Source organism: Erpetoichthys calabaricus, chromosome 9 (genome assembly GCF_900747795.2).
Source record: "Erpetoichthys calabaricus chromosome 9, fErpCal1.3, whole genome shotgun sequence".
Taxonomy (NCBI): Eukaryota; Metazoa; Chordata; class Cladistia; order Polypteriformes; family Polypteridae; genus Erpetoichthys; species Erpetoichthys calabaricus.
The window spans coordinates 96,647,425-96,671,903 of NC_041402.2; the positions used below are offsets into that span (position 1 = coordinate 96,647,425).

Genomic DNA, 24,479 nt, shown 5'->3' on the forward strand with positions numbered 1-24,479 from the left:
TTACATTTGTTGATTGGTTTTCACATTTATAGAGTTTGTGAAAAAAATTATAGTTGACAAGGTATGTTTTGCCAAAACAAATTTAAGAAGTTTGCTATTTTTTGCTAATAGCAGAAAACATCAATAAATATGACTTTTCCTGTAGCTGCTGAACAGGTTGTAGTCTACTCAAGTTATCATCAACTAGCCTTAGGTATGGATGGAGGGAATGTGGGCTTACAGGATTGTTGTTACAGGAAGGACAGAACCTAGCCTCCTCTGAAAGTCGAGTCTGGAGATATGGCCGACGTCTGGGAATGAGATGTCATTAGTGTGGCTTGATGTGAGGTGGATGCTATCCCCAAATCACTTTCTGACTGGTATTGATGTCAGCACATGAAGGAAGTCCTTGTCAGCCTCAGAAGAGAGATACAGGCTGCTTCTGCTTCTTTTGTCTTTAGGTCCAGGGCATCAAGGGCTCATAACAGTCTTGTAGATGAATGTACATTTTGCTTATTAGTGTCCACTTCATTTTATGCTCTACTGTCATATTCTGTCAATGGTACTGCCTGTTGCTTATTTCACTTTGTGTATCTTGTTTTTTTTTTGGCAGTATGGACACATTTGTTAAATATGTGGTTGTGGCATATGCCATTTAATCTGAAAGCACTCTAGGTTTATTTGGACACAATAAAATAAGACGACAAAAATGGATATTGTTTGTTTACTGAGTGTATTTAGTATCAAAAGACATTCATTCCACTTCCACAAAAATGTGCAATCATAAACATGAACAGAATTAATTTCCTGCTTCATTTAATTTCACTAGAAAAATTTGCATAAATGTTACAGTATTTCTTACTTTTTACTGCAGTTTGCTATGCACACGGTGCCGGAGGTGCAAACACTCATCTTGTTTTCACTTATGCGCAGTTGTTCGAGTGTATGAGTCAGAAGTGATCATCGTTCCAACTCTTCTGGTGGCTGGTTTCATCATCATTTTCACATGCATCTTGGTGCTCAGGTTCTGTCCAGATTGTAAAAACAGAGGAAGGCAAAGAAAGACCACATCTACCTATGGAACGACAGGTAAAGTCACAGATAACCTATAAAGGAATGGATACTATACCATACCAAGGAGGCTTAAGAAAAATCCTAATACTACGTTTTTTCTGACTTGTATGATTGCTAAATCATTATCTGATTTTCAGTCAATCTACAGGACTGCTAATTCCATTTTTTGTTATGATTCTCTTTCTTAGACAATGTACATCATGTGCATCATTTCCAAGATGATATTGCTCTTCAAGAGTCTCGCAGTCAAATGATGGATGCCTTAGAAATCCCCCATGAAAAACTGCAAGGAGAAATGAAACCTTTCCCTCTCACAGCTTCGGCTGAGGCCTTGATGCAGAGGCCATCAGTCATCTCTAAAGCAATGGTCACTCTGATGCAGGCAGATCTGGTCACTCAAACGGATCCTTTAGTGAAGAAGAGAGTTGTCGTACGGGCACTTAACAGTAAGTGTTACTAGAACCCTGGCATGCCTCACTGCAAAACTCTCTCTCAACAGCAAACTTGTAAGGATTTTAAGATCCACAACACCTCTATCATTTCAGAGCTGGCCACTCCTGTAGAGACACAGGAATTCCTCAGCCGAGCCAAGTTTGAGGCGAGTCTGGGAAAGCACCCTCACATAGTGGATGTCCTGGGGGTGTGTACCACTGGCCCTCCACTATGGATTATCTATGAAGAAATGGAAAACCAGGACCTCCTTAGCTTCTTATGGAAGTGTAGAAGGGTAAGACAGTGCATCATTATTGAGATGATGTTGTTACATATTTATCTGATGTAAAATTACATTAATAAGGCATTTACTAATTTATATACCCTTTAGTCAAATGTACATTTTTTTAACCCCTTGTCTTGAATACATGATTCGGCAAATCCACAGCCTATTCAGATAGTATTAGTTACAAAACTTGAACCAAGCCGAAGTTAATGTTAGTTAAAACATGCTTATCAAAGCGTTTAAAGTTACTGTACAGTGTGAATCAAAATATGCCTTGCATGTACATTATGCAGTGACTATCAGAAATCCCAGCAAACTAAACACTACAATTCACAGAACTAAAGGAAAATATGTTTCCCCATTGCTCAGGATTTCATGCAAATGGCTACAGAGATACCATGTGACCTGACGGAGAAAGGAATCTTTCGGATCGCTCAAGAAGTGGCATGTGGACTGGTAAGGATGCCAACCTAAAATGGAAATACGGTGCATACTGAAGTGTATTGTGTTGTCTTGTAGTCAGATTTGCTCTAATATTTGATTTCTTTACTGCTTGACAAAAATATGTTTTAAGGTCCATAGAAGCAAATCTCGTTTGCATTACAAATGACGTTGGATATAATGCTGCTTCGGCTGCCTTTGATTTCAGTTCCCAACAAACTGGGCTTCCAACAGCAAAAGTACTCTAAAAGACTGCAGAAAAATGTACACTTTACTTATTATTGTCAACTGTATTTCATGATAAGTTGCCATGTACTGTTAAACCAGTATAAATACTGTGCAAATATTTAGTGTAAATTATACCTGCTGGGTTTATGAAATAATCTTTATGCATGTTACTGCTCTATTACAGGATTACATTCATGAAAAAGGCTACCTCCATGGTGATGTAGCAGCTCGCAGTGTTTTAATTGGAAAAGACATGACGGCTAAATTAAGTGGTTTTGGCAGATCCTACCACTGCAATAGAAGAGGGACACCTACATGGGAAGGGTTTAAGAAATGGCTGGCTCCTGAAAGACTCGCTAAAAGACCTGCAACTAAGAGGAGTGATGTGTGAGCTGAAATTTTCATTTGTTCTTTAGAACATGGCACTGTATTTTTGGGCACTACAATATATTTAAGGCAACTAGACAATAAAATCCAACTTAGTCTTTGACTTAGTCAAATATGCAGGACTGACTGGTATGAAGTGTGTTTCACAAAAGTAAAAAAAAATAAAACAATGTTTTCCTAACTAAGCATGTATCAAACACATCACGTCTTTCATCCTGACACAAACATTTTTATACAGAGTAGAGAAATGGAGACAACATTTTTTTCTAAGCCTGCATCAGATTTCACAGGAACATTGGGTTTACCATTTGATGCTTCTTCATGGTGGCCCCATCGTTTGTTATACCACTTATTTTTTAACATGTTTTTCTGTCACCTGTCCATTGATATCTGTTCCAGTCCCTTGGGCAGTGGGATGATGTTAAATTCAATTCACAAACTCAGGAGAATAATGCATTGGAATGCTCACTTGGCACAGATAACATGTCAGTTAAAAAGTCCATTAGTATCCCAAAACCGTAATTGCCATAGCCACTTAAAAAACGAATTCCGTTATTTTAAGTAGACTCCTAAAAATAGTAGAGAGATTAATTATTCCTAAAAATGAAACCCACAACCAGATTGGTTTGATATATGTTTATAGAAACCCAGTGTCATATTATGTTTATTCATGAGAATTGTAAGAATGAGAGCTATCGTGTGGTTTTTGAGTGAAACAGTGACTATTTTTTTTTTTTTTTTTACCCCAGGTGGTCTTTTGGTGTTCTGCTCTATGAAATCATAACTCTGGGTAAGCTATACCATTCTATGATTTTTTTTCCCCTCAAATGATTCTGTGGTTAGTATAAATATCTACAAGGTCTTATCATGAAATTAATGAGACTGATTGAAAACATCCAAATAGCTACAGCCAATATACTACTGGACCTCACAGAAGACATTTCCAGGAATACTTTCAAGGCTGGAATCACTGACACACAATAACATACATCGGTTTATACAATAAAGTGCTTATTAATGTCATAACCTGGCAGGTCTCATAATTTAAAAATTATTTCTATGATTCTACATTTTATGTATTTCATGCTTAACTAGTTTTTTTTTTTTTTTTTGTAGGTGAGGCTCCTTTTCCAGACATTCCATGTAATGAGATGCTTCAGAACTTGCAGAGAGGTCACACACTTAAAAGACCCCCAAATTGCAGCAATGCATTGTGAGTTTTTTTTTTTTTTTGACACTTTCTAAAAGGAGTCATTTTCTTGTAACCTGTACTTACCTAAGAATTTTTCATTCTGCAGGTACAGCATTATCAGGGGATGCTGCCAATGGCAACAGAACAAGAGGCCCAGCTTGATGGACCTTAAACGGCGCCTACAGCTAGGCGAAAAACAAGCAAATGACCAAGTCATTCTACGAGTGCCCGAGAAAATCAGTATTGGAAAATATATGAAGGAAGCTGGGCTTCTGCAGCAAGAAAACTATGCAATACTGTAATTTCCTGTTCTTCTGCCAATTTATACCACATCTAGATTCATTTTTAAAAGGGTCTCTGAAATTTAGTCAATGTAACAGTTTGATTTGCAAGAACTACACCATCTTAAGAGATCCTGATACACCTGCACTACTACAAGTAACAGAGGACAATCAAACCTTCTTGCTTTTATGAAACAGGAATCCTTGTTCCATGTTTCAACGTATGCCAGGGATTTGGCCTTCTTTGCACAAGTGGACTGTTTACATATGGGCAAAACCCAACCCCATATTTTACTTTTTTTTTTTTTTTTTAAGTTAAGATGCTGTACTTTTTCAGGGGAAAAATCACTTCAGATGTTTACTGATTGTATTTTCAAATGCATTAATTGTGTAAAAAGGAATATTCTATTCTAAATAAAAATGTAATTTAATTGTTGCAATGTATTAGTTTTGCCAATACAGGTTGAGCTTCACTTATATGCCGCAATCCCAGAAACACTCAGAAAACCTTATAGAATATTCACTTTTTTAATTTTCAGATTTGCAGGAATAATTCATTACAAAATGTCACAAAAATCTGAGAGTACAAAAGAGAGAAGAGTACACAGATGGTTGTGTTTTAAAGCCGAGTATTACCTTCAAAAAAAAAAAAAAAAAAAAACTCCCAAGGGTGAAAACAAATCCATTTTATTCAAAGTCACCAAACCTGTTGTTTGAACCACTACTCCACTGCCAAATGTTTTACATGATATCCAGTAAAATCAGGACACAAGAGTCACTTGCAGCAAAAACATCCGCTGACATGATGACACTCGTCACTCAGCACAAACTGCTGAATCATTCTCTCTTTCTCTTTTGCAATCTCGTTCTCTCCTTCTCTCTTTCTTTCTCTCTCCTTTCATCCTCTACCCTCCATAAACACTCTCATTGCTATATGTCATATACAGAAAGAAGTCTTCCTCGTGATGTTCCTGTAAGGAAATCATAATTACAATTAAGATTTTGCATTGCACTTTATTGGAGGGTTTTATATGTAACTTTTTCTTCACATTCTAAACATTTATATTCTAAATATAATCATTATTGTAATATAATCTATTAGAAATATAATTTATACATTCTAAATATGTATATTCTAAACATCATGCAGGTTGGATAATGACTGACTGACATCATTTATTATTATTCTAAACAACTTTATAGCCTCCTCTGTTTTAAGAAAATTAAATTGAACTTATAGTGGCATAATGTGAATGGTATTTCTGATTGTTTTATATGCATAGTTTTAGATTACCATTAGGCAATAAAAAGGGAACTGTAACTTGCATCAGCGACGGCTATCAAAGGATGTTTCTTTCACATTACTTAGGTACACTCTGAAACTTAAGTACTTTGAAAGATGAATATTTATAGATGTTGAAATAAAATGTGCTTCCTTTGTACCACCAGCTAAATATAAAATATAAGAACAAAGTCTGATTGTCCATTCAGAGTAGGTAGCATGGCACAAACTGTTTGTTTAATATACTTGTGCAGTAAAAAAGTGGAGAGTTTTGTCTTGTTCAATCAAGCACTGATGTGAATGGATCTGTAAATAACATTTCTAGGCACAGGAACAGCCATATACTTATTACTCCAGATATTTTTTCCACTTTTGCTATATTTAAATCTTTTTGTTTGCAGAACTGAGTTTACTTGGCAGGTCAATTGATTTGATCCAGGTATGTAACACTGCCATATTTCTCAGCATCAAACCTAAACATCAGCTGCACATTCTATCAAGTTTAATAATGTGATCATTTTATACACATACATACCTCATAAACCTGGCCAATAGTTGCACTGGAGGGAGGAAGTACATTGTTTACGAAAAAGAAAAGTGCCTCCTCAGGTCGTAAGTCTATTCTTTTCCTTATTAAGAAGCAGAATTGGCCCACTGCAAGAACCACAAAAGAGGATGCAACCAGCATAACATAAACAATACTATTTGCTTACTTTGTAAGATACAATAAACAAAAAAAAAAAATTACAATCTGATAAACTATACAGCAGATTACCTGTCAGATCTGATGGCACTAGGTATTTCTTCTTGTCCAGATCAGACACGCGTGACTTTGGTGCCTTCTCTACAATAATCTATGGATAAACAATATTTGTCATAGGTAGACAAAATCACTGCACACATTGTGAATAAAGTTTTCAGATTATTTATAAAATACTGTAATTACAATCATACAAACATATTACAGTTATCATAATGTCAAAGGTAAAATACATTTAATTATTCTGAACATGTAAGCTACACAGGTGGACAAAGCCTTGGCTGTACGAAGGAGAAATGAAGAGAAGCATGTAGATCACAAATCTGTTTTTTAATGAGCATACAGAAACTCACAGGAATTTTGTCAGGATACTTTGCTCTGATTTTTTCACCTTCTGCTCTCCTCACGTCAAATGGGAGGCTACGTTTATACTGCCAGTTCATCTTGATCTATTGATGAAACAAAACAAAAAAAATATCATCATCCAAAACAAATGTAATAAGTGCAACCTAAATTTAACAGAGTATTAAATTATAAAATAGGTGATGGGAAAAGATTTACCAAATTATTCTTTCATCTTTACTAACTTTCACATAAAAGCTACAATAAAACATTTACTTTTAGAATAATTATTTGCCTTTTAAAATATTATACCAGTCATGGTCTGCTATACTTCAGGTTCATTGTTACATATACAAAGTAGCACAGAAATTCTTACTTGCTTGTCTGATCAACTCTGCAAAGCCATGATCGGCAAGTATTACGTAACAAAACTCTTAATTGTTTTCCAAATTACACTTTGCAAATACAATTGACAAAGAGCTATACAGTTTAACTGTAAGATTAATACCCTCCACCAAGTATAAAATCAATCTCTGGATTTTTTCCCCCCAAAAATCTGTATATATTAACATGGAACTACCATACCATGTTATGTGAACCAACAATTTCCAATGAATGTGTATGCTTGTAAATCAGTCAACAATTTAATTTAAATTTAATTTGGGTTTCCTGGGACCAGGACTGGATTTTTTTTTTTGTTATTTATTTCGCCTTATACAATTTCTTGTATTAGGAATTTGTTAGTTTTCGTATACCCCTTGGGGTCAGAGCGCAGGGTCAGCCATTGTACAGCGCCCCTGGAGCAATTACAGGTTAAGGGTCTTGCTCAAGGGCCCAGCAGAGTAGGATCTTTTTTGGCAGTGACAGGGATTTGAACCGGCAACCTTCTGGATACCAGCACAGATCCTTAGCCTCAGAGCCACCATGCTCAGCTGGATTGAGAGAGTGCACTCAGATGAGGATTACTGTGGGATGTTTTAGGATGGTCTAATTTGTTAGTATAAACATGCACACTCTTTAATTTAGTTCACCAGAAAAGTGTACATTACAAAATTTTATTTATTTATTTATTTATTTTAAAAAGGTGTTATGATGTCACAGTTCCACTGTCAGTGGCGCGGTGCTGCTCATAATGTATTATTCCACACAGACATTGCACATGGAATGAAACTTGTATCTGTTAATGTGTGAAACACAAGCAATGTATGTATAAATCATTGAAAAAAATTGTGGAATTAAATATAATTTTAAAAATATTTTAGCCTTTCAACCCCAATACAGTATATTACATCTACCTGTGCCATCATACCAACAGTTTGTTTTTATACTAACCTGTAATCTACTATGTTTCACAATGACTCATATTTGCCAAACAACTAGCTAAATGATGTACTGTAATAATGTCAAGTGCTACTGCCCATGAGGACAGTTCTGCTACAGTAACTGCATACAGGAAAAGCGATTAATTATTAAAACTACAAAAAACTGATTTCCTACTGTCACACACAGCATGAGTACTAAATATATGTGCCACCATCTTTGAGGATTTTTATTTCCTTTTAATTTTTAAATGCCTAAGCCACCAAAGTATGGATTTCTTTTTTTTATGATCAATTGTTTAAGAAGGTCAAAAATAAGTCAATATTTCAAAATGTGAAACAAATGCACACAGCGCCCCTCACCCACCACTGTGCCAAGTCCTATGCCATACCACCAGAAACTGTGACCCTGTCAACCAACCATACCATCACACACAATCCAGGAAGAGCCAACATCATGAGTCCCTTAACATACTGTAAAAGATTTAATTGTGGAGACAGCTGACTTCCAGTTATGAATGGACTCTGTATGATTACTAATTCACTGTATCAGCTGCTATGAAATCTGTGAAAGCTCCAATCAAAAATGGGTGCACACTAAAAATGCTACCTATGGTTCTCTTGAAAAGTTGATCTTGGGTGAATTCCAACCAGTGCCTGTTATTGTTGTTTACTTTCAAGGTATATTAGAAAGCCAGACTTTTCAAATATGAGAAGTACTATGCTGTTCAATGTACAGTGTCTAGAGCTAATATTGCCAAATATGTCTCCAGATTTAGCAAAAATTAGTTTTTAGTATTGCCAAATTCATAGAGATAGACACAAATTGCATGCCTTCCACTATTAAACGTATCACTGCATACAAAAGAAAATTAATAATACCCAAAAACAGGACCTCCAAATTACATTGAGAACATACCAGACAGTGCGGTGGGCTGGCGCCCTGCCCGGGTTTTGTTCCTGCCTTGCACCCTGTGCTGACTGGGATTGGCTCCAGCAGACCCCCCATGACCCTGTGTTAGGATGTAGCGGGTTGGAAAATGACTGACTGACATCCCAGACAGTGCCTACTCTTCGTAGAAAACAACATGAAGATGGTACATATATATTTTCAGCAGCAAAAGTACATATCTGAATTTGTTTAACTGCAATAGTGGTGCAAACAGTTCAAAAGTGGTGGATCTCCTTGAACCGGACTGCAAGAGCAATGATTTGCACGGAAAACTCTGAAAATTAAATTACAATCCAAAATGATGCCTATTAATCTATTGTTAGCATTGTTAGGGTTAGAGTTGAGTAGAGATTTGAACAATTTCACTTACACAAACGATTTTGTGGGGTTAACATGCAGAATTCAACTAATCTAGACAAGAATACAGTACAAAATTTTGTGTTAGTTTGCTGATATGCAATAATAATCTAAAACCACATCAACTATGTTACAAATTCACATGCTAAGGTTAAAAAAAAAAAAAAAAAACCTTACCATTTACTACTTGCGCACATAACAGCAAAGAAACACAAGTTTAATAGATGAAAAATCTGGGCAGATTATACTTCGTACAACAGCAAAAGCAGTTTACTGATGGAAGGATTACATATATTTATTAGACAATGAGGCCAGCTTTAGGTGCAGAGTCCAAAGAGATAATAGCAAGCCAAATGGTGAATCTGAACTGGTCTGTATAAGTGAACCATGCCATGTGCACGATTGTGCCCTATCATGGACTAACAGCCCTTCCACATTTAGGTTTCTGAGTTGCCTGAACAGGCCCTCACAAGTCTGTAAGAAATGCTTCACCTAATCTAAATCAGAATTCATAAAGCAGTGGTATAATTTTGACATAACAAAAGGGGATGCTTTGTTTTTCAGATGGAAGTTGTTTTTTTTTAAGTGCAAATCAAATGCTACTCTGAGCATCCTCACAACTGTCACATTTTTCACAGTATTAGAAACAAGACTTTGAGAAGTTGCACTCACCATACTTGATTCGTTTTTATCAGGTACTACTAGCACCTTTATGTAATACAATTACTGCACATTAAGTAACTAATTGTTTTGCCTCGAATTAGATGATGTCCTGAAATTAAAACCTAGCGTATCTGCTTGTCATTGAAAAATGTTTTACAAACTGTGATAAGCAACGGGAAAGCATTGGGTCTAAAAGTAAAAATGAACATCATCCTGCACAGTGGTGTAAAAATAAAGCAGAACTGCTAAACAGGGTCATACATACGTGTCAATTACAATCGCTGTGCTAGGCAATGTATCACGATATACGCAGGATTCGTTTTTAGGGTGGTCATGTATCTATCTATCTATGATCGTCAAAAAACATGCAAGCTTTAGTCAAGTTAATATCAATGGCATGGGAGTTCAAGAAGTTGAACGGAATCGGCCCGTCACTTAACAGGTTTAAACACAAGTTCTTACAGAAAAGTAATTACGTTACATTGCATCTTTTGCTTTTACTCTAAAATCGGAAAACGTCCGAGAGCAAGAAAATAATTTCCAGTCACTGAATGACAATCACGTGTTTGGGAAGGGTGGAAATCAGGCGAAGGTAAACACGTCGCGAGCAAAATCCAAGCAAGTATTCAGATTCTTTAAGTAGAGCCCTTTTTTCAAACAAAATATGTTGTTCACAGTTTGCCAAGTAGATTATGTCGGGCACATTCTTAATTTAGTATTACCTATATATTCTTTATCACATGTTTGCTTTCGGATAAAGACTAGCTATTCTACCCAGCCAATAAAAGATGCATTGTGCCTCACTTCTCATTATATTCTACCACTAAAAAAGAGATGACAGCTAATCACATCACAAAACCCAGGGTTAAACTAAACACAACTGAAAAGCACACATAATAGCTCCTGAGGCAAACCAATAAATCTCTTGCAGGATTTACAGATGGGCGTATGTGCCTACGTATGCAATTCGGGTTAAAAAACAGCAAAGAAAAAAGCTCTACATAAATACACTTCTAATACATGCACTTTCATGACAGCGTCTGAAAACCAGCCCACAGCTGTTATTCCCCAAACCCGCTACTCGCATGTAATAATTGTTGTTTACCTTATTTCGCTCTCTCACTTAACAAGTTTCTCCAATTATCTAATGCAAAATGGCGGGCCGACCAAAACAACAACAACAATCACGTGTATATTGGCACCTGACTGAAAACAGGCCAATCAGGCTGTAGTTAAAAAAAAAAAAAAAACGCAACCGAGAAAATACATTGGTGGTGGAGCGTGGCATAACTTAACCAATCGTTGTCCTTTTTTGACGGGTAGGGCGGAGCGTGAAGACCTTTTCCCTGTTATGAAAGAGAGACAACAGTTCTGTTCAATCAAGAGAACCGGGAGGTGTGCGGTAGGAGGAGGCTGCAGAGGCGTTGATCTCATTCGTGAAGTACGTGTCGTTTGTGTAATGTTTTTATTGAGTTACAGTGTTACAGTACATAGGGGAGATGAGAAGGGAACAAGACGTATTGGGGAAAATAGCTTTGCAGATGTTTTAGTGTCTCTACAGCATTAAAAGTACAATATAATAAATGTTACATCAATAATAAAGCACACTCTTCCACTGGGCTTTGTTTTTTCCCTAATTTCAAGAATGTGTACTTCCATTACACTGTCCTTTAACTTTTGTGATAAAGAGAAACATACTGTGCACCTATTTCAGATTTTATATAACGTTACTTAACACACAATCCTATTTATTTAAAATGTTGAAGAGGACGACTTCTATATATTTCCTGAACGCGTTTTATTTTGTGCAGTAATAGTAATACTGCTTTTATCAAGTTTATTTCATTAGTAATAGGATGCTCATGAATTTCATAAAGGCCGGTTACATCATGTTACGCGCTTAACCACCGAAATTTTTTTAAATAAATTATTTTTAATGTATACAAAAAACAAGTGTTTAATCCTTTGTGTTATGCATCGTTTTATCTTGTCTAATTTGTCTTTTTTAAAAATTTCAAGAATAAATTAAAGACAGGGCCGTTATCTGCCCTACAGACCTTAATGTTTAAACTAAAGACAAACATTCATTACTTTATTGTACTGTGTATCTGATAAAGTTTCCTATAGCTTTTATGTAATTAAAGGCAGTCCTTCTGATATGCTGTTAGTAAGAATGCCCCATTTTTGATCTTCATTGGTGCTTGTCAGCAGTTAGTTGTTAATGAGGTTATCCCATCTAAACTTGCAGTGAGACTTATATAGTTATCAGACCTTTTACATTGGTATGTACAACACTAAAATTCCCATGGAGGTGCTGGGTGACTGATCAGCTGCTCAAGTGTAAGCAGGTTGTTTTTATCCTGTTGTGCAGATAATTTTGGATGATCCGCTGTGGCAAACCCTAAAGGAAGCAGACGAAAGAAAAAGACTACCAGCTTGTATTTAACCTAAAGTGGTACTACTTATCTATCTATCTATCTATTGACAATCTAATTGAAAGGTCAACACATTTTTGTATATAACCATTTTTATGTAGTGTTATTCAGTGAATACATGGTCACCATACACTTTACAAAGTAAATTTCAAATTAAAAAACATATAATTCAAGATCATTCAACAAATAGTATATTACAAGAAAACTCTCACAGCCTGCTTAAGTAGAGATAGCCTCATAGTAAATAAGAGTGGAGTGATAGTATAAAAGTACGATACAGTACAATCTGTATTGCTAGTGCAGAAGATTCAAATTAATGAACAAGCACAACATGCTACATGTGCCAAATGAGTTCGACATGCATCCAAGTGTTGAATGTGTGAGGGAATGCCCAAATGACAAGGGGTTGCCAGAAAAAAAACACCAATTGTATGTAAAAGGGCTGGGCTAGATCCAGGGAAAACAAAAAACCATACTTGCACCAGGATTGGTTTTGCTTATGTTAGTGTGAGAATGCAGGGGACACTAAGAGGTGTAGTAGTTCTTGCATGTTTGCTGAATGTCCAAGAAGGGGAGAAAGCAGTGGCACTAGCATACGTGGAGGAGAGAGAAAAGGTCAATTAGGAAACATACATTGCTCCCCAGAATAAAGTACTGTTGTAAAAACTGGCAGTCCCAGTCATGATAGAGCTAAGCTACATACCAGGCAGAGGTAGAGAGAAAAGAGAATGGACATGGTGTCACAGGTCAGAAAAGATCTTCAAAGCATAATGTTTTAGTGTGGAAGAGTGAAGTGGCAAAGGTAAATTGTCATCCAATAATTAAATCCAGACCTATTGAAAGCTGTTGATTTTAATTGATACATACAAATATACCATTTAAAGTTGATTATAAAGGAATGGCGATATCAGAATGTGTTTGAGGATATACATTTGTTCAGCCTCAAAGTTCTTGGGACTTGAGTTTGATCCCCAGCAGGGTCAAAATTGATTTTAAAATTTCTTCCCATGTTCAAATTACTTTTCTTTAAATATTTTGGTATCTTTCCATATCTCAAAAATATGCAGGTTAAATTGATAAACAACTCTAAAATAACCTAACCTACATACGTGTTGCTACGTTTTTAAGCTTGCATTATGACATGTCCTTGTTACCAAAAAATGGAAATGGGGAATTCAGTAAACGTATGTTACAACTGCATACAGGCTTGGTCTCTATTTATTTATTGTTTCTGTTTGTTTTGTATTTTAGAAATTTGCCTCATCCCCTATTTGTTTAACTTTTATTATGTGTTTGTAACTCTTCCTTGTTGTTTTTTTTTAAATTTATTTCATGTTTGTAATATTCTTCAAACCCTTTCTTCAGTATTGCTTGTTTTGGATTCTCTTTTGTTCAATTATTTGAGAGCCTTATTTAAGAAATCTTGCTATGCTATTTACTCTGGTAGCTGTGTTCTGTGGCTGCATTGGTAATTCTGCCTTATTTGTGATGTGCTCTTTTTTGAGTGTAAGGTTTTAATCTTATTTTATGTTTTTCTGGTTTTTAAAGTTGTCTTCACACCTATTTTGTTTTGACCCATTTTTTTTCAAGTTCTGGTGTGATATCCCAGAAGACCAGTTTGTTTAGGTAGATATAACCATGCCAATCAGATTCTGGTGCAGACAAAAACAACCATGAGCTCCTTTGAAAAGGGTGGTCTCAGTGTGGTACCAAGCGAACTCTGGGACAGTTAGCATGAAGTATGAATATGGTCTGACACAAGGCCAGTCCAACTACAGAGAATATGGTGCCTTATGGGTGAAATTGTGTATGCTGTGGTAGCCGATGCTAAGGGTCTGCTGTCAGTAATTATGGGATCTCATTCACAGCTTCAGGTCGAGGTTTAATAGGGGGCAATGCAAACTATTAAAGGTAAGACGTAATTAGACAGCAGTTGGGGGAAAAAACATGTAAATTCACTTGTGACCAGATTGACCAAAATTTATGCAGAGGTGGCAAGAAACAAATATCAGTGCCTTGTGAGACCAATGATAAAACACCTAAATATTACATCCCAAAAGTAATGTGTGCAGATGGGGCATGTTCTCAAAGCAACTGTTTTTTGTGCACAATGTAGATAAAGACACGTGCCTACTTTGACATGTGTAGTAAATGTTAATCGACATTTTAGAATGAACATTACTAACAAATAACTAAGAGTTAAGACAGTGGACATGTGATTTGAGATCAACTAAACTGAGCAGCAGCAGTTACCGCAAGGAATGTACTATAATGTACTATTAGGTTTTCATGGGCCAGTAATACACTCAGTGCTTTAACCTCTTCTGAAATAGAGTTTACGTTTATATGGTGGCTACTGAAACATAGTTACACAATGAAATGATACCTGGTAAGTCTACTGTCATAAAACTAAAGCACATCAGTGTGTGCCCTCAACAATGCTTCAATTCTGTTTTACACTATTCTATTTATTTTTTTCATACCATGTAGAGTAGTTTTCTAGGTTGATAATAGGCATTTTGCTTCTAGAGCTGTTTGCTAAATAAAAAAAATTGTGTTGGGTAAACACAACTGTTATCAACCCTTCTATTAAACTGTATCCTAACTTTATAGAAATGTAAAAGTCTTCATAAAAAAAGCTTTATTTAAACACACTTTTCTTTAGGAAAATTCTGGTTACAGTCTGATTTTGCTTCATATATATATATATATATATATACACTACCACAGAGGTTTTGTTGCTATTTGTCTATTACTACTAACATAAATCTGTCATATTTCACATCACTAAATGTTGTGACATACTGTGTATCTTTACCATAAAGTGATTTATTCAATAATCTGTCAAAAGAATATACAGTGCATCCGGAAAGTATTCACAGCGCATCACTTTTTCCACATTTTGTTATTTTACAGCCTTATTCCAAAATGGATTAAATTCATTTTTTTCCTCAGAATTCTACACACAACACCTCATAATGACAATGTGAAAAAAGTTTACTTGCGATTTTTGCAAATTTATTAAAAATAAAAACATTGAGAAAGCACATGTACATAAGTATTCACAGCCTTTGCCATGAAGCTCAAAATTGAGCTCAGGTGCATCCTGTTTCCCTTGATCATCCTTGAGATGTTTCTGCAGCTTAATTGGAGTCCACCTGTGGTAAATTCAGTTGATTGGACATGATTTGGAAAGGCACACACCTGTCTATATAAGGTCCCACAGCTGACAGCTTGAGAGGTGCTGTAAAGAGGAATGGGCGAAACTGGCCAAGGATAGGTGTGCCAAGCTTGTGGCATCACATTCAAAAAGACTTGAGGCTGTAATTGCTGCCAAAGGTGCATCGACAAAGTATTGAGCAAAGGCTGTGAATACTTATGTGCATGGGATTTCTCAGTTTTTTTATTTTTAAAAAATTTGCAAAAACCTCAAGTAAACTTTTTTCATGTTGTCATTATGGGGTGTTGTGTGTAGAATTCTGAGGAAAAAAATGAATTTAATTCATTTTGGAATAAGGCTGTAACATAACAAAATGTGGAAAAAGTGATGCACTGTGAATACTTTCTGGATGCACTGTATTTAAAGTATTCCACTCTATTGGAATGTTCGCGACACTATCATACTTTATATCCCACCTAGATGGTACGACATGTTTAAAATTATTGTTTACTCACAGTCACATGACCAAATTGGTTTTTGTGTTGGCAGCACAGCATGCATGACAGATAGTAACTCGAGATTAAAAAACATCCATTATAGGGTACATTCAGATGCACACCCAAGATGTTGAAACTATTTTGAACTAAATCATATAAAGAGACTCAAAATTGGGATGCTTAAAACCCAAATCTTAACATAGTGTATTTTGCTAAGTTGGAAGCAGTCCAGTTTTTCATTAATGTCCTTTATTTATAATTCTGGTCACAAACGGATCAAATATCTTCATATTTTTGAAGTTTCGGATTTCATTCGGTTTAAATATTTGTGCATTATGTGCAGTATTACGTATTTGCACGTTTCATTTATGCAGTGAATTGCAAGGTGAAAGGATGAACAAATCGTCAAGTTGTTTTACATGCATAGTGTTAAGTTTGTATTCAGCCCTGTGTCAGCTGGCTATATGCTTTGTGGTCATGTCTATCTAGATGGAAGGATTTATCCGCTCTGAGGATTTAGAAAAACAGCACCTGACCCCGGCGTGTTGCTTAGCACGTTTCCCATGACTACGGAAAGGGACTCGATACGATTAAAATTAGAAAGAAAAGGGGGTGCATTAAGCGGCCCTTCACCATTTAGATGTCAGAAAGAAATGACTATAGGCCTAAACAGATATTAAATGCGTTCGCCTGAGACTAGAATTTAACACGATTAGAACGAATTTAAAGCTGTTAAAGAAAATCAATGCTCAGTTCACTGATAACGCTCCCTTTTCATGTATGCGTCAGCGTTGGATCAACCCGGGATTCCCTCATCTGCAAGGATGCCTCGCGTGACGTCATCAGGCTGCTGTTTTGATTGCTGCATCGCCGCAGTCCTGCGCCACTACACTGCATAGAGCTACTCCGTTCTTATATTATTATTAATGTCCTGGACGAATGCTATCCTAACAAACGGGACAGAGTGAACAACGGACACACCCTTACAGTAAATATCCTTTTATGTCTGGATTTAATTGCACGATCCCAGAATTAGAGAATGTAGTTAAGAAGCTAAATGCTCAAAAGATCGCGGTGCTTCGAAAGGTTATATACTTCTGTTGAGATAAAATCTGTAATCAGGTTTGTCTATTTATATGACTGTTAATATCGCCATCCTTGCTGTTGTTTTAAATGATGCCATCAAAATATACGTGAGTTGCAGTATGATTAGGACGTTTACGAAATAAGGTAGACACGTAATGCGAAGTCAGTCGATACCATCAGTAACAAGTAGTGTTATTAAAAGTGTCTAGATTAGGATTTCATTAAAAAAAAGACGTACATTAACAATGAGCTTATATTTGCATGAACCTAGTTACACAAAAATATACAGCTAACTGTTCGTCCCACGAAGTGTGTAGTTTTTGTAAATATACCGCTTTAGCTCAGCCACAGGGTTCTCTGTATTTACTGGATTACCACGTCATTCATTTCAGTATAACACAAACATATTTATCAACATCGATTTAAGATGTTTAATAATAATTATGGACGTGTAACTTTTTTATTTCATAGATAAATCATGTATTAGTTATGCAAGTTCCTGAAACAATGTTATGCTTACCGAGTAAAGTGTTTTGTTTGTTTGCTTTTTCTGCTGATACATTTAATGCACTTAATGCCTAGTCAAGTTACCTGCTTTGTGTAAAGTAAGAGACATTAGTATCGCGGCCTCTGTGGCTTGGTATAACCGGATGTTTCACAAAGTAAACGTTTAATTGTTTTATTTTTCCAGGTATATAGGTTCAATTAGTTTGCTGCCTTGAAGCTTAGGATGAAATTTTTGTATAAAGAAGACCACGCTTTTGAATACCGAAAAAGGGAAGGTGAGAAGATCCGAAAGAAATATCCGGACCGTGTTCCTGTAAGTCGCCTGCAGGCTCAACGTGACTTGTGGACATTTAGGGAAAGGGAGAGAACACTGCAGTCTGATCGTTTAGAGAAATGAATGATACACTGCTACCCAATGAAAAATAAATAGTGAACGTTATATTTTGAATTGGAAATTTACGTTCTAGTAATTTTAGATTGCTGAGGAGAAAACTGTTAGCCTTGAAGGGCTTTATACTGCTCAAGGTGAGTGCAGAAAGCTGCTGTCATTGAGAGGGGAGATTAGATGGTGGCAGTGTGCAGCAATCGGTGACAGGGAAGAAATGAAAGTCATTGCGTGCATGTAAACTGTCAGGGTTTACATAATGATTCTGTTGGGTAAAAAGGTGGACCACGTTGCAACCCCCAATATTATTTTGTTATTTCATAATTTTCACAATTTAAATTCAAAATCTTATTTTGTCAGAGTACTGAAAACATTTCAAGATGCCATAACAGAGCAAATGCTTTTTCTTTCTACTGTCTGTAGGTAATTGTTGAAAAGGCACCAAAAGCCAGAGTACCAAATTTGGATAAACGGAAGTATTTAGTCCCCTCTGAGCTCACTGGTAGGTGTAGAATTGTCTTTTTTCAGTGGTTATTTCAATTCAAATTAATGAAAACAATAGTTACAGTATTGTCAGCATGTAAAAATTGCTTAAAATAAATGTAAATTCATTAGGTCTTACTGTTTTAGTTTTGTTTTAATTATATACTTCTGTCCATTTTGTAACCTGCATATGCATTTGCAGGCCATGAGGAGCACTAGGTGCAGTGCAATGTGCATTTCTAGCAGACAAGAAGAAAATGTGAAAACTACACACTGGAAGTACCAATTGGCTTAATTTTAACCTCCAATTCTGCATCAATAATGTGGCAGCACTAACCTATTTAGACCAAGGGTCCTCAGTCATGGTCCTGGAGGGCCACAGTGGCTACGGGTTTTCATTCCAGCCAGTGTCCTAATTAGAACTCAGTTCTTGCTGATAATGAAAGGTGGTGTTTAATTCTATGTCTTGTTAGTGCCTTTATTCATTAAAGACAAATCTTAGTTACTTTGTAGATCACAGGTCTTCAGTTACATTCCTGGAGGTCTGCTATGGCTGCAGGTTTTCACTTTAACACATTTCTTAATTAGAACCCTTTTATTTATTACTAAAGCAATAAGTTTTTTGGGCTTAATTTTAGTTCTCTTGCCTGTTACCATTCAGAACCATTAATTACCTATTTTAGATTTTAGCAGCTGCATTTAAGTTTTAATTGTTGCCTGCTTTCTTAATCAGATATTAGTTAATAATTAGATGCAGATAACCAATAAACCAGCAGCTCTCCAGCTAAAGTGCTTACCATGAAGTATCATAAAAAATGTTTAGAAATTAATGAAAGGGGAATTGGAAGGACCATTAAGTTTAAATCTATTCTGGTCCACAAAGCACATGGATAATGTTATGACAGAAGGAAACTCTACAGTGCAATTAAAATTGCTCTTGGATGAATGCAAGCATTAACAAGCCAAATAGTTCAATACTAAGTATCATTATCAGCATGGACTGCTTTCTAATTAGGAAACTAGTTGGAATAAAAACCTGAAGCCACTGCAGTCCTCCAGGACTGTAATTGAGGACCCCTGATTTAGACTGTCATACAGTATTTGTACATATGTACAGTATTTTGGGTTTAGAAAATTATTTTAACTAAATCTAATAGCTCTTCACATAATCATGGAATAGAATAAGAGGGTTGACAAAGTTGATGGATGCCTATGAAGTGTTTCATTCCTGAAGTATAAAACTGAGCACCAATAGTAGTGTTTTAAATTAGACTTTTCACTCCTTTAGTTTGCCTAGCAAAAAATAATGTTTGAAGGTTTCAGTTAATGAAGTAAAGTAGTACTTTTGATATGCTTAAAAAGCCAGTCCTTGTGCAGGGTTGTGTCAAGTTTTGGATCCAGACATACAGCCTTGGCTAGTATGAGCTGTGGCTCCCTCAAACCTGGACTGTGCACGCAGTTGGGAAGATGGAGATGAGTAATCAATTACAGATTCTTCCAGTGCTTGGAATTTTGTTCTGGCTTGTAAAGCACGGCTTACAGTTTGGCTAGCACTGCAGCTAATGCCACTGCACACAAACCTCAATAACTGTGGGGTTAATCAAAAGCATTCTGGGATGGCCTTTATTGCCGCCTACCTAAAAGAGGTAAAGCAGTGTAGAGATGAAATGTGAGAAGGATCTAACAATACGAGAATTGGGAGAAAGAGAGACCATACAACAAATAATAAGATGAGAGGTAAGAAATGGAGTGCTTTTGGTGACAGTGCTGAGATGGGAAAGCATATTAGCTGCACCCCACTGCTAAGCAGTCGAGAGCCATAGAGGTAGGCCAAAGAATGGATTTATTGTTTATTATTTTCCTTTGTTTTTTCTCATCCACTAACACCTCCCTGTGTGTGGTTTATTTGACTAAACCATTCTATTTTTAAATATATTGTAATTAACCCCACATTTGCCCTGGTTTGTACCCAGTGGCCTCAGGCGTCCCTGCACCCCTGTGTTGTCCCAAGTGTGTCGGTAAGCCCTGTTCTATATAACAGACAGCACAGACTGGACCATATGCCCTAAATGATCAGATGTTTTTCTCCAGCAATTCTTTTCTCTTTTGTCCTTCTTTTGGTCAGGAGGGTTTTTTCTGTAACATTTGCCCGTGCTCAAAAATGCACAGAGACTAAGCAGCAAGTATTCTATTTTACAAAGTTGCCTCCTTTTCAGTGTCACTTTGGAGGAATTATTTCTCCCATTTGCCAGTACTTCTTTTTACCCTTGGTGCTCCTACCTAATGTTAGCCCAGCTTGACTTGTTAAGTATGGAAAGCATTTCCCCACATGGCTATATCTGCCTGTGCCTGTATTTCCTGTCTTTGCCCCGCATTGCCATTAGATGGGTTAGAATATGGATGCATGTTTACCATAATGTTTTGACTTTGGCTCTCAACTCAGTCATTTTCTTTGCAGAGTTTGCAAGTTATCCCCAGATACTGTGCTTTCCTTTAGAGTTGGCATCTCTAAAACTGGCCTAGTGTCAACAAGTGTCGGTATATATACACGTAAAAGAATCCTGTGGCCGGCTGTTTTTTTTTTGCCAGAGACGGCACCTCTTTTTTGCAAATAATAGTTGCAGGATAAGTTCTGGAAGGTTGGAATGTTAAAATTCTTTTTTTAGTTTCCACTTATAAGGCTCATTCTGAAAAGGAAAACAATATTTTTGATGTGCTTAATAAGCCATTCCATGTGCAATTGTGTCCAGCTTTGAGTCATGGCATCTCATTGTCTATGAAATATAAATTGTTTAAAAATATAAGGATGAATAACCTCTGTGGTCCATAGCCCTGCAGACATTGTGGTCTAGTAGCTAGACAATTGAACTTGAAGAGTTTCTAGTCCAAACACATGACACTCCTCGCCTATCCACCCTGCTCTGGGCAAGTCATTTGACCCCACAGTGCACAATAACACAAATGTATGTTAATTGTTTTTGCTATAATACAATACTTATACTGGAAAGTACCTTGGAGTGTTGTTCACTATTAAAAGCTGGTGTAAACTATAACATTGCACTTTTAAATGATTTGTAGTATATTTTAACAGTCTTTAAGTGCATTTTGAATTTCTAATTTTTGGGCCAGCCTGATCCCCTCTGTTACACATGATTTCAGGCCTGTCCAAGTGCTCTTGTATCCTAAAGCTTCTTTTTTCTTAATCTTTAATAGATTTGTTAATACTTCTCTGTTAACTGCTTGCTCTACAGTGGGGCAGTTTTATTTCCTAATCCGAAAGCGCATCCAGCTGCGCCCTGAAGATGCTCTCTTCTTCTTCATTAACAATACAATCCCCCCAACCAGTGCCACCATGGGGCAGCTGTACCAGGTATGTTGTAACTAATAAAGGCACCTTAACTTGGCTGTCTCTTATTTGATGGAGATTGAATTTGCAATTTGAATTTTGATTGGAGATGAGAATTTCAAGTTCCTTCCTTCTCACAATCTCTTACTTGTGTTCCTTTAATTAAGGTGTTTTGGAAGCAATGAAGACTGACAAAGCTGTCAATGAATGATACTGTTTATTGAATAATACACTTTCGCTAATTCATCATTAGACTACAGTAGTTTCTTGTCACATTCACATACAACGTAATCACTTACTTTAGGCAGCAAACTGTAAAGCATTTAAGAAATGAACCATATAAAAAGTTAATAGGCAATGTTTGATCTAAGACTTACACTAATAATAATAAAAATAAATGAGTGTGAATATGTGTTAGGATTTTTTTTTTCAGATGATTTTACAAATAATTTTATCATATTCTTCAACAGGAGAACCACGAGGAAGATTGTTTTCTGTATGTGGCCTATAGTGATGAGAGCGTGTATGGACTGTAACACAAGGGGGAGGAAAGATGGTAGGAGAGGGGAGTGAAGAGAGGGAAGCAAGGTGTTTAAAAAAAGGGTACTCAGTAAAACGTTTAAAAGAGTACCTGAATGAAATGCATTGAGATGAATTCCAAAGCTTATTATATATAAGAAGTATGAAGATCATACCAAATTAGAAGTGAGTCGCAAGAACTGTATTTGGAGATATTAGGTTCTAGTCATCACGGAGTCACACAAAGTTAGGGCTTTCATGCTGCAATTGGTGACCTTTGATTCTGCCAGACTGGAATTCTCACAAGCTGCAGTCTCCACTTGCTGAAAACAAGCTATTTCTTTTTTTTGCAAAGTATTTAATTATTTATATTTATATTTGCAATTTTATTGTTTCATTTAAAATGATTCAAAATGTATTTTTATTGTAATTAGAATAATCTGTGCTCTGCCATTTTCATATGTTGCTAACACCACAACAAAGATATTTACAGAATAAAAGAATGGCAAAAGACAAACTTGTTCTTTGTGTTCATGAGTCTAAAGGATTTAGCAAACCATTTTGTCTCTTCACCCTGGAATATTACTGTTTGTTCTGTCCAACTTGAGATAGATGCAGCCTGTTTGGCCTTAAGGTACAGGGTATTTGTGTCACAAAGTGATCTTCTGATGTTACCAAATCTGTATGAATATTTGTTTCTGTAAATTGTGTCATAGTGTGAATTTCAAACACTTTAGGACAGTGTTACTGTGAACAATAGCATCTTTTCTGTAACATACAATAAACAGCCTTCAGTTTTAGACTTTGCCTTCTCAAGATTGTTTTATGTGTAATTTTGTTTGGAGTGTTACAATTGGTCAGTCATTATTTAGTTTCGAAGGCCTTCCCAGCAAAGAAAGTTGTGTTGTAGATAAGCTCACTTAGGCAGTCCTTGCAGTATCCCACCCAGGGTTGCTTGATGGCCTCTGGTTTCCTGCATCCCTATGAGCAATTTAGTCCAGATTTCACACAGTGAATCCAATTTTGAAGCAATTGCAGAAAGTTACAAATACAGTATCACAAAACACCAAGATAGTTACACAAAAGAGAATATTTATCTTCTGTGTGGCTTCAGAAAGCACGACCAAGTGCTGAAATAACTGTATGAACAAAACCTTGGTCATCTTTCAAGTGAAAAATTAAGTTCACCCATCTATGACTTTTTTTAACATGTGGACATATAAATATTTGATCTTCATTTAAACAGTATCATTAGATAAAGGTGAGGTAATTGAAACAAAAATACATAAAAATTTCAGCTTTGCAATAGTTTATTTAGCAAAAAATTAACAGACATGCCCTTTTAATCTGTGGAAGTACACCCTTGAGTCTAATTGTTGGTGTTTTCCTCTTTGGGAGAAACAAACTCATGTAAGCATTTTCTATAACTGTCTATTGGTCTCTGCCATTGACTGGTCGAACGTTTTTCCCACTCTTCCATGCAGAACTCTTTCAGCTGTGTGGTGTTTGAAGGGTGTCTTCTGTGAACAGCCCGTTTTTTTTTTTTTTTTAAAATGCATCTTTATTGAATTCAGGTCCAGTCATTGACTTAACCAATATGGAGCCCTCAATTTCTTCCTTTTCAGCAATTTCTTGGTGGATGTACTGGTTGTTTAGGGTTGTTGATATGTTGCAAGGTACTCTTTCTGTTGCTCTTTAATCTTCTGACAGAAGGCCTCACATTATCCTCATGTTTCTTCCAGTACAATGAAGAATTCAGAGTGGATTTTATGGTAGTGAAGTGCCCAGGCAATGATTGCAGCAAAGTATCACCAAATCATCGAATTATACCACCATCATGAATATCAGTTGGCATCAGGTCTTTGGTTTTCGTCAAACATGTCTTCAGCTACTATGGCCAAATAACATTTTCTTTGTCTAATCTGTCTAAAGCACTTTTTCCAGATGTCTTTACCTAGGTGCTGTTTAGGAAGCTTTAGTTCTGCACTGATATTCTTCCAGAAGAGCAAAAATTTCCTCCTCACACCCTTCCCATGTAGACGTAATTTGTGCAGCCTCTTTCTAATGATAGACTCTTGCACTTTGA

The 24,479-nt window shown here is 36.3% G+C and overlaps 3 protein-coding genes across 4 annotated transcripts in view; 2 read left to right on the forward strand and 1 right to left on the reverse strand.

Moving 5' to 3' along the window:
* styk1a (serine/threonine/tyrosine kinase 1a) overlaps positions 1-4,736 on the forward strand; it is a 30,583-nt gene extending 25,847 nt beyond the window's left edge. For both annotated transcript variants that reach the window (XM_028809979.2, XM_051931730.1), the window contains 8 exons: positions 913-1,068; positions 1,242-1,499; positions 1,599-1,780; positions 2,141-2,227; positions 2,625-2,827; positions 3,577-3,617; positions 3,944-4,040; positions 4,126-4,736. In XM_028809979.2, coding sequence (XP_028665812.2) covers positions 913-1,068; positions 1,242-1,499; positions 1,599-1,780; positions 2,141-2,227; positions 2,625-2,827; positions 3,577-3,617; positions 3,944-4,040; positions 4,126-4,321 — 1,220 coding nt within the window. In that variant the 3' untranslated portion in view covers positions 4,322-4,736. The remainder of the gene's footprint in view (positions 1-912; positions 1,069-1,241; positions 1,500-1,598; positions 1,781-2,140; positions 2,228-2,624; positions 2,828-3,576; positions 3,618-3,943; positions 4,041-4,125) is intronic.
* A 235-nt stretch (positions 4,737-4,971) lies between these two features.
* On the reverse strand, positions 4,972-11,186 carry zgc:92606 (uncharacterized protein LOC100000242 homolog). The gene is made up of 5 exons (XM_028809981.2): positions 11,081-11,186; positions 6,696-6,791; positions 6,358-6,436; positions 6,118-6,236; positions 4,972-5,271 (listed from the first exon to the last, which is right to left on the reverse strand). Exons 2-5 carry the CDS (start codon positions 6,783-6,785, stop codon positions 5,206-5,208), a joined length of 354 nt encoding a protein of 117 aa, XP_028665814.1. The 5' UTR covers positions 6,786-6,791; positions 11,081-11,186; the 3' UTR covers positions 4,972-5,205.
* A 5,532-nt stretch (positions 11,187-16,718) lies between these two features.
* Positions 16,719-23,193, forward strand: LOC114657981 (gamma-aminobutyric acid receptor-associated protein-like 1). The gene is made up of 5 exons (XM_028809983.2): positions 16,719-17,055; positions 17,853-17,973; positions 18,469-18,547; positions 21,780-21,898; positions 22,345-23,193. The coding sequence occupies exons 2-5, from the start codon at positions 17,884-17,886 to the stop codon at positions 22,408-22,410; spliced, it is 354 nt and encodes a 117-aa protein (XP_028665816.1). The 5' UTR covers positions 16,719-17,055; positions 17,853-17,883; the 3' UTR covers positions 22,411-23,193.
* Positions 23,194-24,479: the final 1,286 nt, after the last annotated feature.

Excerpts from the sequence above, each read along its gene's own strand:
- zgc:92606 (XM_028809981.2), bottom strand. The coding sequence starts at position 6,785 with ATGAACTGGCAGTATAAACGTAGCCTCCCATTTGACGTGAGGAGAGCA. Across the intron at positions 6,437-6,695 it reads AGTATCCTGACAAAATTCCT|ATTATTGTAGAGAAGGCACC; the intron begins GTGAGTTTCTGT and ends GTTTATCCATAG. Across the intron at positions 5,272-6,117 it reads CTATTGGCCAGGTTTATGAG|GAACATCACGAGGAAGACTT; the intron begins GTATGTATGTGT and ends ATTTCCTTACAG.
- LOC114657981 (XM_028809983.2), top strand. The coding sequence starts at position 17,884 with ATGAAATTTTTGTATAAAGAAGACCACGCTTTTGAATACCGAAAAAGG. Across the intron at positions 18,548-21,779 it reads AGTCCCCTCTGAGCTCACTG|TGGGGCAGTTTTATTTCCTA; the intron begins GTAGGTGTAGAA and ends CTTGCTCTACAG. Across the intron at positions 21,899-22,344 it reads CCATGGGGCAGCTGTACCAG|GAGAACCACGAGGAAGATTG; the intron begins GTATGTTGTAAC and ends ATTCTTCAACAG.